The 13,485-nt window shown below is 42.2% G+C and overlaps 1 protein-coding gene across 1 annotated transcript; it reads right to left on the bottom strand.

Moving 5' to 3' along the window:
• Nucleotides 1-355: 355 nt before the first annotated feature.
• Nucleotides 356-9,700, bottom strand: LOC119691446 (protein artichoke). The gene is made up of 2 exons (XM_038108874.2): nt 7,108-9,700; nt 356-3,446 (listed from the first exon to the last, which is right to left on the bottom strand). The coding sequence occupies exon 1, from the start codon at nt 9,554-9,556 to the stop codon at nt 7,169-7,171; it is 2,388 nt and encodes a 795-aa protein (XP_037964802.2). The 5' UTR covers nt 9,557-9,700; the 3' UTR covers nt 356-3,446; nt 7,108-7,168.
• Nucleotides 9,701-13,485: the final 3,785 nt, after the last annotated feature.

Below are 13,485 nucleotides of genomic sequence, written 5' to 3'. Positions count from 1 at the left end.
ATCATTACCTTTCCTCCCTTTTTCTTTTCAAAGGAGACGCATTTTTTCTTGACACTTTAAAAAAATGCGAACAAAACTTCTGTCTTCCTGTTGAATTATTCAATGGGCTTTTTATGCAGTACAAAAAACCTTAAGCAATATCTCAGGGACAATACCTAATTAGATTTGAATTGCCAAGATGTTAACGCTGTATCAACGTGTAGGAAAGTATTTCCTTTACCTTTTATGCAAGTACTTATGAGCAAATTCTATAAAAGACTTCTTAGACAATAATTAAAAAAGCACAAACACTAATTTTAGTATTTTTTAAGCTTATCTTTAGATAGGGTTCATTGATAGAAAATAAAAGGATAAATATTTTTTATTTCATTCTATTTATTAAATTCTTTGGCTATCTGATTGTACACCAGAAACTACTATACGTAAAAACATACATATATCTACACATCACTGTCATCAAGTGTTATATATCAAGTTACAACCATAGTTCCAGAATCAGAGAAGTCCAACGATGAAAGAGTCATCTCAACTCATGTTACAGGCAAAGTAATTTACTAGACACATTTGACTATAACTGCATTTTTAGTTTGCCTGTAACATAATCTAAAGAGTGAACTTATAAGCTTTGAAATAATGGTAATGTATACTGTGTAATAGTGATGATGATGTAATTATAATTTAGGTCCTGGCTGCTTTTTATACAAAAGTAAAATAATACGATTTTAGCATTTATAAACGTAGAGATACTATATAATAGGTTATTTGTTATATTGCTCAGAAATCACATGCTCATAATTTACCGTCAACTTTCAGTTCATGCATAGCTGGAAAAATATTTTATTTATCCTTGAATATTTTTTACCATAAATAATAATAATGACTGTAGCAAGTTACATACTTTAAGACAAAACAAAAATAAACCTATATTTGAATGGCCTAATTCAGTCATTTAGTTATAGGTATAAGCTACAAAAATGCGCCTCACAGGTTTCATGCAACCTGTCATTCTGGCAAAACATGAGAATATGACATGATATATAGTCATATACCGTCGGCATAAAATTACAAAACCAAGGCGGGAAACTGTCTGAAAGGTAATCTATCTTCAATTCAACACGTTCGCATCAGCCTAATTTAGCGATCTCCTATCCTTGTCTCTCTTCCCATCCCAATATCTCTGTCTTCCTCACACACACGCACACGTCAGGGTCTCATCTTGAGGGCTTTAGCATGATTAGGACATATCGATTAATTTGAATTTAAGCGTAGATTGTGAAAACGAGCTTTAATAGCGTCTGAGCCGGGATTAACATCATCGCTAAATAATAGGACGCGCGGAATGGGGAAACTCGGCTTTCAGGAACTCGGTGGGAAATATAAACATGATTTCCCATTCCTTTGCTAGTTATTAAATTCATGCGTATTACCTATTTAAATAAAATGACATAAGTCTTGATGCATTCCATCTGAACTTGAGATACCAGGGCGGTAATGAGTGTGAGGGGGAAAAAAACTTTGAAGTTACAGTCTAAGCTTTGTATAGTATATCCTATAAGTACAATTGTTTTGGGATGGGATTCGTATTTGATCTTCAGAATTTGTCAAAGTATTTGTTATAAGTATATTATTAGTAGTTATAGTGGAAGGACCTGCTCGGTGTTTCTGTAAGAAATCAATGTTTATGTGAAAACTGAATTTATCTCATATTTTTACATAGTGATAGTATCTCATATATATTCAGCGATAAGTCTGTGAAGAATTTCTTATAGAATAACCCAACTAACCTTGAAAAACAATGAACATTCATTTAAACTATTATGTATGTCATGATAATTTTAAGAAGCTAAACAGTTTTACTTTGGCACAGTTCTCTGTTATTTGTGAAAAATACAAGTAAGATACACTCAACAGACAAACGAACAAATCAGCTTTGGCACTGAAGAATGTGCGCATTTTTTTAATATTATATAGGTAGTGATAAACATAATACTATATAAAGTTATATACATACATACATTATTAAGTGGCAGGGAAGACATGATCTGCATTTCACAATCATCATTTACAAATTGAAAGTACAAAGTAACTCATGCTCAGGCTTTCTTCTAACAGCTTGTCTAAAAGCGGAGGAAATAAAATAAAAATACAGACAGAGTATACATGAATAACCAAATGCAGATAAGTTTCATTTCTATATCTCAGATTGACCTGGGTACAAAAACTCCTAACTTTGATTGATTTACAAAACAAACTTTTTGGCAAAACCTCTTGAATTATCCATTACAGTTGGAAGGTACTTTTACCCTTTTTGCAATTTGTCAGACTTTATAAGTCGGTCGAACTCGGAACAAAGTTGGCAAAAGAGAGCCTGCTAGGTTACAAATTAAAGTACAATGAAACATAATACAAATATTTTATGTAGAGAGATCAACACAAAGTACGCAGAGTAATATACATGACTTGTAATAATCCACAATAATAAAGTTAGTAGATATTTTATTTTAATACATGTTACGATTACATTTCAGTAACCATACATTTTTATACTGTATGACATTCATCTAAAAGTTTGGAATGAAAACAAAAAAATCAACGCTGATTTAAATTGCAGAATAATAAATATAAACGTTTTGTTCGAGTAGCTTTATTCTCTGCTATATTCGGCAAGCGCAATCCATTCTACGTTACACTTCAGTGTTAAGCCCAGGGTTGTCACTCGCTTAACAGGCTTATATAACAATTAAATAATATTATCAAGATAGGTAGTTATAACGGAACTGTAGGTACAGTTTTGTATTACTTAGTGGTCGCGAACTGTGTTATTGTTCAGAAATATCTAAGGTAATTTATGACATTTCGTAGCATTAATATTGTAATTATCAAATTGTTTATAAAATATACATATAATTATGTAAAGACATTCCGTAAAACAATAACGACGCATTTGTCCTACGTTACAAAATGTGACAACCCTATTGCTCTAGCCACAAAATATATCATGGCACACACAACGTAAAAACTTTTTGAGAGTCAAAAAAGTTTACCTGACGTTCTTTTTGGGTTAAATGTTTTTGAATATTTTACCCGTCGCTTGTAACGAGTATTTCATAATTAACAATGGCGCTCACGGATGGCTTATTTTCATGCATAAACTAACGTAACTGGAATTAATTTAACATTCATAAAACCATACAAAATACCTACAAAGAAATGTATAAGTACAGCTACAATATTAAGTTTTCTGTTGATCTCTCATGCACACACAAATTATCTAAGTGACATTAACAAAATTATTTACAATTTTAACATTATAATTACAACTTTTAAACAACTTTAGCCTTACACCGTCACTGGGAACCACTCAATTTGTACTTATTTCATAAAAAAATATGTACGTCCATTTTATCACATTTCTGTCCACCACCGGCGCAGCCGACCGCTTCGTACTGAAACAAACAAATATCAATTAATTTTGTGTGCAGCAGTCTTAGATTAACAATATACGAACAAGATGCTGTGTCACATATTAAGCAAAGAAAGCCACTGTGTGCATTTCGTTTACTGTTAAACCGAGGCGTTTCTTGTGCACTGACACTCCATCTGATTCATAAGAACTATCGTTGGCAGCAGTGTTCTCATTGCTGTTTTAAGTGATTATACTTTTAGGTATTCGCATTGCATAAGTTGTGATATAAGTGCGGAAAGTGAGTACCTAACTACAGTCGAGTATGCTTGTGTTTTAACCATAGAATAGCGAGTACTACTTGTTATTCTATAGTTTTAACGATAAGCAGTGCTAACGAAAAACTATAAGGCTTTTTTATAGCAAAATTTTTGTTTCTGTAATTTGTCTTTGTGTTTCTGCCGTTGATAACATCCATACGGGGTGAATTCCGATACAACATCTATTAAAGGTATTAAAGATATTATTAAACACACTATAAATACTATTTTTTTAATTTATTATAGTAAGTTCGATACAAAATTTACATTGTTTACAGTTTCCACAGTCCGGAAAGCTTTTGTGTTGAAAAGGTTTTTTATTGTACAACATTACACAAGTGTTTCTACATAGATCAGGTCTATTTAAAGATTTTAAAGTAAGTATATGTTAGATCTTAAATATTATATTTTCACAGTGAAACGAAACTGAGAGCGTAAAGCAGAACCACAAAACTGTGGTAAAAGTCACAGGTTGAACCACATCACATATGGACATTGTGACCGGCGTATTTGGACTGGGCAAACTTTAAATCAGACGTTTTGACTATATTTTGTGGTGCGATGTAACATCGTTTTGTTTCATTATTGTACGGGTACGATCATAATTTTGCTCGACTTGGTGGCAGATATGATCGGGGAATGGGTACTTTTGTATGTAAGTATGTAAAATTTATCGTCTGTTTCGGAAACGCAATATCTCAGAAAGGCTAGTACGGGGCGCATTTAAGACGTGACAAAAGTTTTCCGTCGCGCTCGCTCTTGAGGCTGCGAGATGTGAGTGAGCGCGATGCAAATCTTATGTCACGTCTTAAATGCACCCCGTGCTACTAGCCCAGTAAAGGTTATCTATGTGATAAAAATCTTGCTTGTTTGAGACAGTTAACATAATGTTTTTTATCACAAGCATAGCTTTTATCCAAACATCGTGTAACAGGCTCTTAGTGTAATTGGCGCACAAAATGAGAAATACACAGGGTGGAAAAAATAAATGGAGCCACCCCATTTATTTTTTCCGAGTGGGTTTTTTAGGGTGACTTTCTAGGGGAGGCTTGCACCAAAATTAAATAGAGATTAAATCAGGTGCTATATAAATCAGGTTGTCACTCTTAAAAATAGCAAACAGGAATATTTCCTAACAGTGGTAACTTCTAAATGACTCGCTGTTTCTATAATAGTGGCTACTAAGTAATAAATAGTTGTAAGTGATCCGACAATAAAAAAATCAAATAAATAAATACCTACTTAAAATATATTTTATCTGAAATGATAAGATGTTGGCTCTAGCAGGCTACCCCTTAGTACCTTTCGTCTTCCATTCCATGACAAAACCTATACGTACGTAGCATAGTGAACCGTCGTTACGGGTGTTGTATTATTGATTTTAACAATTACCGTTGATATTGGGTTGGGTCAGGTAGGCGCATATCTTGGAATTTGACATAGGAGACGTCTGTGGTATGACCTGCGGCTTTGATGTGATTACAGTGTTATTGTGCCTATAGCAGGCAGTGTTACACATAATAACAATGCGAGGGAGAGGCCGCCTAATGGATATATATATATATATATATATATATATATATATATATATATAATAAATCGATTCATCCATATGTCGGTCGAATGGCTTAGTGGTTAGTGGCCCTGACTGCTATGCCGAAAGTCCCGGGTTCGATTCCCAGCTGGGGCAGATATTTGTTTAAATGCAGATATTTGTACTCGGATCTTGGGTGTTGATATTTATATTTAATATATATCTATCTATGTGTTCGTGGAGATATATATCTATCTATGTGTTCGTGGAGATATATATCTATCTATGTGTTCGTGTAGATATATCAGCTGTCCGATAGCCATAACACAAGCTCTGCCTAGCTTGGGGTCGGATGGCCGTGTGTGAGATGTCCCTCTCTCACACACTCATTATTGTTCATTAACAAATTTGCTGTAAGTCTATTACTTTCACTTAGAAGTCTGAAATCTGTAGCCGACCTGCTAAGCGTGGATATTCTCATACCCGCACCTCCTCATTATAGGAGAATATCAGTAGAATTATTACAAAAACCAAAGTCAGTCCCCTTTATATTCAAATAATTCAACCTTTTTATGTTTTTATTTTAAATTAATGACAACTGAAAAAGTATTTTATATAGGGTCTTGATTATTTATGCTTATTTAAAATACCTGTGTGACCCATAAAAGCCTTTTTACGATACCCCGTAGTCTACTGAGTAATTAAAGTATTTGGTAACGAAAATTTATATAAATGCACGTCTACGTCCCAAGTTTGAGTCCGTCCGATGCATGTAAAAAACATACCATTAAATTTAATAGTTATGGTGCAAATATTTTTAAGACATGTTTAATGCATGGAATGTTAATATAGACATAATCTAGAGTCTCAAATAACACCGACCAAAAGTGGGTACATCAGTACAAGTAAAACGTACATAGATAGTGTTAGTGTTAATATGAAGTCTTATAACAAAGTTATGCAATCCATTGTACAATTCTACTTTCGCGTTTATATAATTGCTCACTTGTCAATTTCGATCAAAAGTGGTTTCGATCTAGAAAATTTACTAATAAATCAGTCTAAACGGATTCGTAAACCTATTGCCATACAGTTCATTAACTAAACATAGGCTTATAAGCAACCTAATGATCTTCGCAGCTAATCAATGTGTATAATTATACCCAGCTGTTACTAAACAAACAATTGTACTAAATTAATCTATTCCCGCCACCACAAAAGGTTATTTAACACAATTTGTGAATATTATTCCAGCTCTAGGCTGAACACCAACTTGAAATAATTGTACATATTTGCCCTAATTGATTCAATTATTAATTAATTAATGATTATGGATAAATATTATCGCTATTTTCAACAAACTACACTGACAGTAATTAATAAAAATGTTGATACTTCATTTTATATCCTGATTTCCGATGTATCGTTATTGCTTATAATATGTTTCAATAAAATTATTTAGTCTTTGTATGTATCTACTTATGTCGTTAGTTTCTAATTATCATGTCGTTAGATGTCAATAAAAGTTTTATAAAGTAAAATGCTCACTTTTCAGACTTTCCCATACCGGGCGATCTAAACGGGCAACCCGACATATCTATCTCACTCAATATTGAAACCAATTTGCGTAAACCATAGGATGTTACTTGAAACGCTATTATAACACAAAGATAAATTAAATTCTACTTTTTTAGCATTACAAGCATAAAGGCATACATAATAGAGATAACATGCATTTCCGATGGTCTTGTTAGTCAATAAATCTTCTTAAACAACGCTTTATACTTCTATTCAACTACCACATTTAAATTCAAAAATCTCCACAACTCCTTAGACCACTACATACTTACATTAATACTACGTCAAAAGGGAGTCATATTCGAAGGGCGTGGGGTCGGCCGTCCGCAGATGTCACCAGAGCACGCCGCCGGAGATGTTGGCCACCTCTATCTGGTCGCGGTCGGCCGCGGCGGGGCGCGCGACGGGCCGCCGCCGCCGCGCCGCGCCCAGCGCCAGCGCCAGCGCCGCCAGCCCCGCCAGCGCCAGCGCGCCGCCCGCGCCCACGTACCGCACGTAGGGCGACGGCGACGACTGGTACGGAGAGTACTCGACGCGCACGCTCACGTTCACCGACGCGCTCTCGGGCAGCCCCGTCGTCGACACTTCACTTATCACCTCCTTCTTCGCCGCATTCACCGGCGTGTTCAGTCGCTTGCCGGAGCGATACTTCCGGCGCAGCTGAGTGACCTCCTCATAGTAGGACTTGTTGGGGTCCGCGGCGGGCGCGCCCGGGCCCAGGTCCAGCACGCGGCGGTCCGCGCGCGCCCGCACCCGGCCCTGCTCCAGGACGCGGGCCGACTCGCGCGCCTTCGCCGCCGCGGACTCGTTCGAATACTCATTCGATGATATTCGGTTGTCGATCCGCAATAGAAACGGATTATCTACGTTTTTGTATATCGTATTCTCCTCAATTGATTTCGTGTCAATGTTAGCTTTAGTAGCATTGCTTTTTAATTTAGAATTATCCGATTCGTTCTGAATCCTCTCAGTTTTATTATTCAGATACCCGTAGTATCTCAGCAGCTTGTTAATCATTTCAGTACTGTATAAATTAACGGGCGGCAGGCTGTCGCTGATCGTGAACGATTCAGAGAAAGTGCTGTTGTCCTTGTTCTCGTCGTCCCTCGGCTCCGACGACGAGTAGTAGCAGGTCTCACCGGAGGTCGAGCTCTCGTTCCAGGACAGCCAGTCCTTGAGCCACAGCTCCGCGCTGCAATTGATATTGTTTCCGTGCAGACGGAGCGTCTTGAGCTGGCCGAGGTAGAAGAGCAGGTCGTTCCGGATGTCGGTGAGGTTGTTCATGCGCAGGTCGAGGTACTGCAGGTGCGAGAGCGCGGCGAGCGCGGCGGGGTCGGCCAGCAGCGCGCGCGCCAGGCCGGGGCTGGCCGCCAGCTGCAGGCGCGCCACGCCGGCGGGCGCGGGGAAGCCCCCGTCCCCCCCCGCCGCCGCCGCCGCCGCCAGCCCGCTCAGCCGCAGCTCGCGCAGCCGCCGCGGGCCCTGCAGCGCGCTGCCCGCCAGCCGCCGCAGCGGGTTGTGCGACAGGTCCAGCAGCTCCAGCGCCGGCAGCTCGTCGAACGCGCGCTCGTCCAGGTACCGGATCTGGTTGTGCTGCAGCAGCAGGATCCGCAGGTTGGGCAACTCCTTGAAATCGGACGCAGTGAGGTTCCCAATAAAATTGTTGTTGATAGACAAGTACTTCAACTCCTCCGGAAGAGATTTCGGCACGGTCGTCAACAGGTTTCTGTTGAAGTTGAGGAACAGCAGCATCTCCAGCCTGCCGAGCGAGTCGTCCTCGACGGACTCGATGCGGTTGTCGGAGAAGTCGAGCGACTGCAGCAGCGGGTAGCTGTCGAGGTCGCCGCGGCGCACGGCGGCGATGCGGTTGCCGACGAGCGACAGGAAGCGCACGGAGTGGGTGAAGGGGTCGGGCACGCGGCGCAGGCCGGTGCGCGCCGCGTCCAGCTGCTGCAGGCGGCGGCCCGCGCCCACCAGCAGCGCGGGCGGCGCGCGGCCCAGGCGCGGGTTGTCGCTGAGCCGCAGCCGCGCCAGGCTGGGCAGCAGCTGCAGCGCGCCGGGCGCCAGCGCCGCCAGGTCGTTGTGCGACACGTCCAGCTGCTGCAGCAGGCTGTTGTCGAAGTACGACGAGTGCAGGAACCCGATGCTGTTGCGGCTCAGGTTCAGGTGCTGCAGGTTCTTGAGCGGCGTGAGGATGCTCGCCAGCGACGACACGTTGTTCTCCGACAGGTCGAGCGACTCCAGGCTGGTTAGCCCGTCGAAGCTGCCGTCGGATATGCTGACGATCTCGTTCTTACTCAGGACGAGCCGACGCAAATTCGTAAAGTTGTTGAAAAGATCTTTCGTAACGAACTGCAATTTATTTCGGGATATATCTAGGACCCTCAGCGTTTGTGGTTTTAGGATCAATTTTAATTTCACTATACTATTATTACTGAGGGTGAGCGAGCTGATATTCAATTTCGTGAAGTTCAGCTCCACATAACTTTTATTACATAAAGCAAATTTTACCGAGACTTCGAGTTGGGTTTTGTTTTTGTAATTCTCGTGCCACTCGAACTGTTCAGTGTTATCACAACATACACGCTCGTGGAAGGTCGTATTTTTTTCATTCAGTGTAACATTATAGGAACAAGTGTGGCACTCTGCGGGGTACGACCACGCGAGGTGGCTCAGCTGACAGCTAAACAGAACACCCACAAACAAATACAGTTTAAAAGCCATTTTCGAGTTTTTTGTTCCGCGCGGGATTAGGCTGGATTGAAATCCGAGCAGCGTTTCGGTTGTAACATATCAACACAGTCACAGTCACTGGCGGTCAGTGGCATTGTTCCGGGCTCGGGCGGGCGGGAGTGCGTCCGGGCCGGCGGCGCCCGCGGGTCTGCCGCCGCCCGCCCGCCGCCGCCCGCCCTCCGCCGCCCGCCCTCGCGCCGGCGCCCGCAGCCAGCCGACACAACACACATTTTTATATAGTCAACTGACTTCACTGCCACTATTTATGTCATATTCCTCGCTCCGTAATACGTTATTTTGGGGGACGAAAGTATTTGTAAAAGAACGATATCAGGTTATATTTTTGTAGATAGCTCCCCGCCGGGGCACGGTGGGAGAGCATGATTTAAACGATAACTTGTTATTGCTGAAAGCTCTACTTAGTTATCTCAGTATTAAATGAGACGAGCTTGCATTTTGGCCCTTCCCTTTATGCTTACGACTTGTTGCTATTATTTAATGATTGTTCCCTTTTCGCAATATGCCACACTAGATATACACGGTTTAATGATTAAAGAAATACATAGTTTTACAAAAAATTGATTGATCGTAATAACGGTAAATTGCATAATTTGCCTATATAATGCGCATTTGTGTTTACTGGTGTTTACCAAAACATGGCAATTCTGTCATATTAGGTACAAGTAGGTATCATAATTCGATTTATCTATGAAATTCTGCAAATACTTACGCGTGAATAATCATATAATTCGAGATGTCTATGAAATTCACAAACTAATAAACGATTTAACAAAGCATCTCGGCTGATATTAGCTCATATTATAGTGATGTTGATGGCGGCATTAGTCGGAGCCGCAGTTAACGACAGTTTATCCGGTCGGCTCAGGAATATGTTTATTGTTGTTATTGTTTAACCGCGCGCGACACAAAACCATATCAGTTGGAGTCTCCTAATCGTCAGGGGTGAATTATTAAAACGTAATTTGAACAATACTTGTTTGTTTTGTTGGTATATTAATTTAACTTATAGCATAAAATAGAGAAGTGATTAGAAATGCGATAAGTATAATATTTTATGATAGGTATTTTAGGATCAATATTATAATGATGCAATATTACAAAGCCGAATTTGGAAACATTCAGGCAAAATTTTAATAGCCTAGTTTACTAACCTTTAAAATGTTTTTTACCGAATTGGAAAAGACGAATGCTTTATAAATATCAGTATACACACGTAAGAAATATAATTTATCACTCGCCATAAATAAACATTAGCCCAGACAGTTCTATCCAATAATTAAAACTCTGATAATACTGAGTCCGACCCCTATCGTTACTCGAATGTCCGAACTAAGCAAATAACAAAGTTTCCACGGTATTGAGCCGGGCGTATTGAAATGAGTGGTCGCTAAAATCGGGACGTTACACTTTTATACAGCAATGAAAAGTTGGCCGTGGTTTGGGCAAAAAGTTTCCCTCTACCCTCGTTCACTGCGACGTAGCTAAATATTGTGGCGGTTTGTGCCAATATACCTGAAGACTAATTCATTTTATAACTTTTGATAAACACATTTTTATACTTTACTATAATACCTATTAATTTTAATATAGGTACGAAAGATAACCCTTTCGTTCCTATATTAAAATTAGTTTAAGTTTAAAAATAATTTTATTATTGTATCTGCGTAATTTTGTCTTCATATTGCACGAAATTTAATTTGATTTATAAAAGATACTTAATTACCCGACTGTCGAAGGAGGAGGGTAATGTTTTACAAATATATTGAATAATAATAATAATAATAATGCGGCAGGGCAGCTTGTGGCGAGCTGTTGGGCATTAGCGACCCCACCCACCCGATGCCGGGGAGAACCCCTGTTCCTCATCTCTGGCTTGCCTTTATTGGTTGTCCAGAGTGAACACTGACGAGGGACAGGATCTCCCACCTCTTGCTTGCCTTCACTGGCTGGCTTGAGTGGTGTACCGCTAGAGCAGAAATGCTCGGAGGAAGGATGTATATCCAGTAAGTGCTTGTAGGGGTCTTGACCGGCATCCGCGATTGCTCTGAGAGCCTTGGTATACCTCTCCATCCTCAGCACCTCATGCCATGTTGCCCCCTTGTTGCTACGTCACTGTTATGTGCTAGCGACTGTTTTGGGGGGCCCATTTAATGTGTGTGCGAGTCACCCCCTGCCTTTTTATCCGTATGTGAAATATATAGGTCCAGGCAGGGGCCATAGTCCTTCCATAGTCCCAGTTACCCAGTCCATTTAGCACCCCATACCATAACCCTGTATTATTTTTCTCCATATCCTACAATAGTCCTGCACTAACCGGGGATTTTCCTTGGGTTTACTTCTATAGTCTGCACAGGGAAAATCGTCGGTTGGTGTCACATTTCATATAGATTAATGTTGTCAAACGGGCCTCTACATGTTGGCTTCGGCCCCATGCACGCCTTCCAAATGTCCGGGACCCCATGGTCCCGAGATGGTAAAGACACAACATAATAATAAATAAATAATAAATAATAAACCTTTATTTCAGGCATCAGTGGCCCATATTATAAACTAAACACAATACATTTTAAAAATACAAAAATAATAGATAACATAATATACTTAATTATATCAAAAATAAAACTAACTAAACTCTAGCACTAGTAACAGGTGATTTAATAGTCTGTTTCGCCTCCCTGTAGCGACGGAAAACGATTCCCGCAGGCCAGAAGTCTTTGTCCAGTAGAACCTTCTGCTGGTCGGCGGGAACCCGAAGACGGAAGGCCTTGAAGTCCGTCTGCTTGGTGGACTGCAGCCTCTCGATTGCCAGCACCTGGACTGGCTGTTCGGTGCGGTCGACACTCCTCTCCTTAACATAGCGCATGATGTTGTCATGCGCCATATTCGCGTGGACGCGGGAGACGTAGATGTCGACCGTGGGCATGGCGGCCTTCAGCGAGCAGGCGGCCGGGGCGGTGCCGCGCTTGTTGCGGTTCCGGCGACGGGGGCTCCTCTTCTCCACCAAGATGAAGCCATCCTTGTCGACGACCACGTTGCGCGGGGCGCGGGGGGGCGCCGCCGGAGCTCCGGCAGCCGCTAGCGTCACCTGGGGTGCAGCTTGCGGCGCGGCTCGACGGCGGCGGCGGGGGCGGGGGCAAGGGCGGGGGGGCGCGGGCGCGGCCTTCTGCTGGCTCCTGATGGTGGAGGGTGCAGCAGCAGCGGGGCGCGGCGGCGCGGGGGCGGCGGCTCGCAGCGGGCACGCGGCGTCACGTGTCCGCTCGGCGTAGGTCGCAGGCGGCGGGTCATTTACCCGCCGCGAAACGGTGTCAGTTGCAATGCTTGCAGTCACCGGAACTCGCTGCGCTTGCACTTCACGCGCAGGCGGCGGTGACGCGGCGACCGCAGCGTCAGCATTGCGCATCGTCGACAACTCACGTTGCATCGATGCGCTGGCACGTTCCGAGGCTTCTAATTTACCCCGTATTTCATCTATTTCGGCCCTCAACAGGACGATGTCCTTGAGCAGCCGGGTCACATCGACGTGGTCAAATGTAACCGGCGGCAGCTTATAGAGGTCCCGAGCTACGTACGGTGGCCTGCGCCTAAAAGTATACAGGCGGCGATTTTAAAATAGCGATCTCAAGCTCACATGCTGCTCAAGCACATCCACATAAACACCACTGCTACACACATCACACACAACACATCCCCGGATTTATAACAGATGTAGTGGTCCCTTCATCATCAGGGATCGCTATTTTAAAAACTCCGCCTGTATACTTTTAGGCGCAGGCCACCGTACGTCGGGATATCATCCGGATCGGTCTCCTGGAACACCCGGATGATGTCCTGCAGGTCTCTCTTCATGGAGCCATCGCCGCGGCGCGGCACGAGGCGCATGGCGGTGGTGGCGGTGTCGG

This window comes from Plutella xylostella, chromosome 9, assembly GCF_932276165.1.
Source record: "Plutella xylostella chromosome 9, ilPluXylo3.1, whole genome shotgun sequence".
NCBI classification, from domain to species: Eukaryota; Metazoa; Arthropoda; class Insecta; order Lepidoptera; family Plutellidae; genus Plutella; species Plutella xylostella.
Note: the sequence above shows the minus strand (reverse complement) of the source record. Positions and strands in the feature narration are given on the sequence as shown.